Source organism: Lathyrus oleraceus, chromosome 4 (genome assembly GCF_024323335.1).
Source record: "Lathyrus oleraceus cultivar Zhongwan6 chromosome 4, CAAS_Psat_ZW6_1.0, whole genome shotgun sequence".
In the NCBI taxonomy this organism is placed as follows: domain Eukaryota; kingdom Viridiplantae; phylum Streptophyta; class Magnoliopsida; order Fabales; family Fabaceae; genus Lathyrus; species Lathyrus oleraceus.
Window position 1 is genome coordinate 49,299,492 of NC_066582.1, and position 6,246 is coordinate 49,305,737.

Genomic DNA, 6,246 nt, shown 5'->3' on the forward strand with positions numbered 1-6,246 from the left:
CATATATACCTCGGCATCAGGGAAAATTAGATCTGACGGCCAACCAACAAAGGATCCGACTGCATCTCGCATCAACGTTGTCTCTGAAACAACGTCGGGTAATGGTAGACGGGCGTCCGTATCTAATACGAGGTCAACCGAAACTTTCATAAATCCCACGGGAGGGGATTATGGTGAAGTAATTCACCCGAAGTATTGTGCACTTTTCCCTTGCCAACCATGCGATAAGTTGGTGACGATAGATACAGCTGACAAGGTGAAATGCCCTAAACCAATAATAAATGTTATTGTTAACTTGTATATGTGTCAAGTAAAAAAGTGCTATTTTAATTTCATAATAACATATATAATTACCTCGGGAAATTTCGGTTGATGATTGATACTAGCTCGGTCACTAGTATCTTTTGCCTCGGAAGCGCACCTTCCTCTCTATACCTTGCATTCTCGTTTTGCAGTTGGAGTACTTGTGCCCTTAACTCCGCCAAGGTCTCCATCACCTCTTTGTTGGTAGGATTTTTTGTTTTTGTTTTTTTATAAAATGACGACGGAGTCACACCAAAACCCTTACCCCTCACACGACCGGAATACTCAGGAACATTTAGTACTCGACTAAGTACGCTCCTGCAATCCTGGACCTCGGTTGAAGGTACGGTTTGGGATAAAGTCTCCTGAAATATTATTAGAGGAGATTAAAAATGAATTATATGTCTAACAAAATTTTCGATATAATTATAGAAATAATGTTACATATACTTACACATTCGTCATAAACATTTTGGACCGCTTCAACGACAGCCCCATCCTTCCCAACCCGAGCAGCCTTCCATAATACGTGGTCCGGAAGAGATGTTGCGTCACTTTTCTCCTCGGCTAGCTACACATTGAATTAGATTATAAGATCATCAATTATAACATATTGTGACAATGTATAAGCTCATAGCATTTGAATATACTCACAATTCTTTGTTGTAACCGTGCATAACCCGTACGCCCTTTTTTGTACGGATACGCGGGTTTTGATGCCCTTTTCCTATTTATGTCGCTTATTTCCTGGATAAAAAAGTTTAAGGCATATTAGAACCAAGTAACTTAACAATTGTATAATACCATAATTAATAGACATTACATGGAATTTTCCGTTTCTTCGTTTGGCGACAAAGTTATCCCATTCATCGGCTGAAATAATCTCGGCATACTTCATTGGCCGTTCTCCTTCAACAAATTTTCCTTCCTCATCCTTGAGAAATTTGTTGCACAAAAAGGATCGAAATCCTCGGAGTCTTTTTCCGGCCAATGAATACAATATTTTTGCCGGCTTTCATCGATGTGAAAGGATCTCTAAAAAACATACAAATGGAGTGTGTTATTATAAAGTCATATTATAACAATATATGGTTAACAAATAGTCAACAAAAAAAACATATAAATATATGGTAAGTACCTGTATCTCCGACCATATTTTTCCTTGCCAACCTTCAAGTCCGGACTTCTCCAATTATCACATGTAATCGGAATATGTTGTCGAACAAGGAAACCAATGTAACTTGCCAACATTGAACCGTTAGGCTCAATTAGTTGGTCTTCAGCACTCCAATGCACTTCAAATTTTACACCCTTGTCTCTTGCACGAATGATTGACTTCATAACAGACAATCCTCGTTTGATTTCTTTTTCAACATTATTACGTGATTCATTCGCGGCATGGATATCGTCTTGGTTAGCCATTTTATCTGTAATATAGAAATGATTCAATAAGACCCAAGTAAGACAATGATTCAATACGTCAACACATTCATATACCTTCCATTTCTCATGCAAAAGACCTACTGCATGCAAAAGACTAATGCAAACTCACACACACCTACTGCATGCAAAAGACCAATGCAAATTTATGGTGTTTGGAACATGAACAAACTTGCATCCATAATCATCAAACTTCCAAGCACAAGCTCAAACACACTTCAAATGATATCAGTTTTCAATCAGAAATAAAAAACTCAGTTTGCCCTAAACAACATTAATCAACATAATGCACAAAATGTAAAACTAAGTTTAGAAAATGCCCTAATCAAACACATGAAGAAAGTGAACGGTAAAGATGGAGAAGAGAAATACCTTCAAGGTGACGGTAACGATGGAGAAGAAAGTGAACAGTGACGGTGGACGTGAACGTGAACGCAGCAGCAGAAAAAGGCGACGGCGACGACGATGGTGAGGGAGGGAGAACGAACGGAGGACGAGAGTAATCGCAGTAGACGGTGGACGCAGTTGAGAGAAAACCCAGTTACATAAACGAAATAGCTTGTAGAGAGGGAAAATAAAGAGACATGCAGTATATGTTATAATTTTAATGTTTACTAAAGGGGACTTTAGAGGGCGCTTTTTTAAAAAAAGCGCCCTCTAAAGGGGGCCTAAGAGGGCGCTTCTGAAAGCGCTCTCTAAGGCTTTCCAAAAACGCCTTCTAAACTGGAAATGTACATGGACTTAGAGAGCGCTTTTTCAAAAGCGCCCTCTAAGGGTAACCTTAGAGGGCGCTTTCACAAAAGCGCCTTCTATTGTTGTCCCTCCATTTTTTTTTGGCTTCACTTTAGAGGGCGCTTTGTTACAAAAGCGCCCTCTAAAGGGGGCCTAAGAGGACGCTTCTAAAAGCGCTCTCTAAGGCTTTCCAAAAGCGCCTTATAAACTGGAAATGTACATGGACATAGAGAGCGCTTTTTTAGAAGCGCCCTCTAAGGTTACCCTTAGAGGGCGCTTTCAATAAAGCGTCCTCTATTGGTGTCCCTTCATTTCCTCATTATTTTTTCGCTTCACTTTAGAGGGCGCTTTGTTACAAAAGCGCCCTCTAAAGTGCGCTGTCTATTCAAGTTGTTCGCTCCTTATTTTCTCTTCACTTTAGAGTGCGCTTTTGTAATAAAGCGCCCTCTAAGGGGCGCTGTCTATTCCAGTTTTTGGCGTAGTGACACTCCAATGTTAGATAAACATGTCAGGACATCTTGTTCAACATCTGTCAATAATACTTGTTTTTTCCAAAATGCAACCAATCATTGTATAAATGAACTGATCAAAACATTGTCCAAGGAAAAGGAAGTTGACAACTCATAAAAGGTTCAAATTGAAGAGGAAGAGAAAAAGTTGTCTCCAAGTGATAGAGATTATGACAACTCAGAAATCTCAAATGAATAAGTAATTGAGAGTGAAAATGATGATTATGAAAGTGAATCCTCAAGTAATGCAGAGGAGGATAACTTTGAAGAGTAATTTGTTAGATGTTATCAACCAGGATGCACCAGACATATGGTATGACATGTGGTATTTGGTATAGTTGGCTTCTATACATTATGATTGGTATTAACTAATGTGACATGGTTTATGTGTGCACATATGCTGAAGCATTTGGATAAGCATCTGGACCTCAACCTTGTGTGACTGTTTCTACTGATATCTTTGTATGTTAGTAGTAGCTTCTGATATTTGACTATTGACCACTAACTATATGTGCATGCATGACTAACCTACCATGAATGATTGAATGTTAACTGTTTATGGGAGCATTTATTGTGTATCAATTGACTGATGTGTAACAACTGCCATGCGACTGATTTGTACTTATAATGTTGTGTGTTATGTATGCTCAGATGTTTGTACTTCTATTGTTGATGATGTTGGTTTGAGTATGGGATATCTCTGACACTTAACTATGTTCCTGTTGAAGAGTTGTTTTGCCAAAATTTTCCAAATGGGGAAATTATTGTTCCTTTTAGATTGGCTACATTATGCAAAACACCATGGATTTTGTTCAAACTACTTATGGTGCAGAAGGGACACCTGTGGAATATGATGTTCTAACATGTGTGCTACAACATCTGGTATCTATCAACAGAAAGATGGTATTGCAGTTGTGGTTCCTAATCAATCTAACAAAAACATACTCTCAAAGAAGATCTACAATTCATAAAGAAGAGTTAATTTGGATGTACTGGTGAAACATGAGGAACATGATGTTCCAGTATATGTGATGTGCAATATCTGTCCTTGGTCAGCAAGCCATGATGGATGTTTCTTAGTGATAAATATCTTATTAAGATTCAATCATATTTGTTGAAGATTGTTTATCAATGTTTTTTGATTTGTTTGACAGTTGTGGAAGATCAAATTAGATTTAAATGCAAATTTAAATTTGAATTTGAAATATAAAAAATCATATCGTTTGTTGGATATATTTAAGAAGAAAATCAAATCCAACCGATTTATCTATTATTCTGGATGAATTTGACAATGTCCTTGGTGTTGCATTAGTACCTATTGCGTTTGTTTAGTATGAATTTTAATTATAGAAGCATATACCAAAACACCAATTCTAACACACAAATTAAATAATACCAAAACACCCGTTCTAACAGACAAATTAAACACATACTCTTCTATTTTTATTTTTGTCATCGTCCAAACAACCACAAATTAAACCAGCTAGTTGTATGAAATTTCTTTCTTCTTTCTGACTCATAGTGCTTGATTATTGGAGAAACACGTTACTTAGGTGGACAATGTACGCCGCCTAAGACGGGCTTAGAAATTGGAAGTCTATGGCTAAAATCATGAATCAAACAAAATACTAGATAAATATTTATAATTTAGCAGAGTCTTAAATAAAATTATAAAATAATAAAATTGTTAAGTTGATAGTAACTGAGTTTTGTGATGGAACATTCTAAGAGGACTTGATATTTAAGTTTACTAGTCAACCTTAAACTAACCAACGTGTTGGACCATTACACATTATTTTCTCCAAGAAAATGTTCTTGTTTGTTGTTGTTATACTTATTTTTTCTACACGCATAATTTCCTTTTAGTTATGTTAAATTCTATAAATAGCCGTATCTAATGTTAACTTGTTCACAAAACATTCTCTTCTAGCTACCAAAAATATGAAAATCTTATTACTGTTTGTATCATAATCTTTTGGGTATGTGCATACCCAACCATGTCTCAAAAGCTGCATGAAGCACATCAACAATGGATGATGAAATATGAACGCACATACACAAACAGTTCTGAGATGGAGAAACGTTTTCAGATATTTAAGAATAATTTAGAACACATAGAGAAACATAACAATGCTGGTAACAAGAGTTATAAACTTGGCTTAAATCCATATTCCGATTTAACTAGCCAAGAGTTTATTGCTTCATACACTGGACTCAAAATATCAAGTCAAATTTCTTCTTCCAAAATGGAGTCAATTCCAATACTCTTCAACTCAAACGATGATGTTCCAACCAACTTTGATTGGAGACAGCAAGGAGTGGTCACAAATGTTAAGAATCAAAACAGTTGTGGTAAATATACATATATAATTAATCTCTCATCATCATCATTATTATTATTATTTATTTATTAATTAAATCAATCTATATTGTAGGATGTTGTTGGGCTTTTACAGCTGTGGCAGCTGTAGAAGGTATTGTTAAAATCAAAACAGGTGATTTGATTTCATTGTCAGAGCAACAACTGGTTGATTGTGATAAGCAAAGCCACGGGTGTAAAGGTGGTACTATTGACTCCGCATTTGAATCTATAGTAAACGATCAAGGTATTCTTAGAGAAACTGATTATCCATACAAAGGAGTTGATACTCAAACTTGCCAACTAAATGGTCAAATACAAGCCGGAGCTCAAATAAATAGTTATGCAACCGTAACTCCCAATGATGAACAACAACTACTACAAGCTGTGGCGCAACAGCCAGTATCAGCTGCAATCTCTGTAGGTGATGAATTTAAGAAATACATGCACGGGGTTTATTCAGGATCATGTGGAACCGATTTGAACCATGCAGTTACAATAGTTGGTTATGGAATAAGTGAAGAAGGGATCAAGTATTGGTTGGTTAAGAACTCTTGGGGTGAAAACTGGGGTGAGAATGGTTACATGAGGGTGCTCAGAGAAAGTGATGAAACTGGAGGTCAATGTGGCATTGCTATGCATGCTTATTACCCAATTATATACTAGTTTTATCATTTAGTTCTTGTTGTGTCGTTGTAATAAGTTTCCTATTATTATGTTCTTAGTTCCTTTCCCTAAAGCACTTGGTTGGCTTCTTAGTGCTTAATATACTACTGTATTGAAACTCTTTCTAGTTACACAGTAGAAATAAATTGAAAGAGCGGATATCGCACAAAATACTTACGATCTCTCAAATCACAAAGTCTTTTAAGAATCCTATCAATTACCATATTCTAAATGGAA

General features: G+C 36.3%; 1 protein-coding gene across 1 annotated transcript; it reads left to right on the top strand.

Moving 5' to 3' along the window:
* Nucleotides 1–3,199: 3,199 nt before the first annotated feature.
* On the top strand, nucleotides 3,200–6,011 carry LOC127135959 (zingipain-2). The gene is made up of 3 exons (XM_051062578.1): nucleotides 3,200–3,297; nucleotides 4,915–5,336; nucleotides 5,420–6,011. The coding sequence occupies exons 1-3, from the start codon at nucleotides 3,200–3,202 to the stop codon at nucleotides 6,007–6,009; spliced, it is 1,110 nt and encodes a 369-aa protein (XP_050918535.1). The 3' UTR covers nucleotides 6,010–6,011.
* Nucleotides 6,012–6,246: the final 235 nt, after the last annotated feature.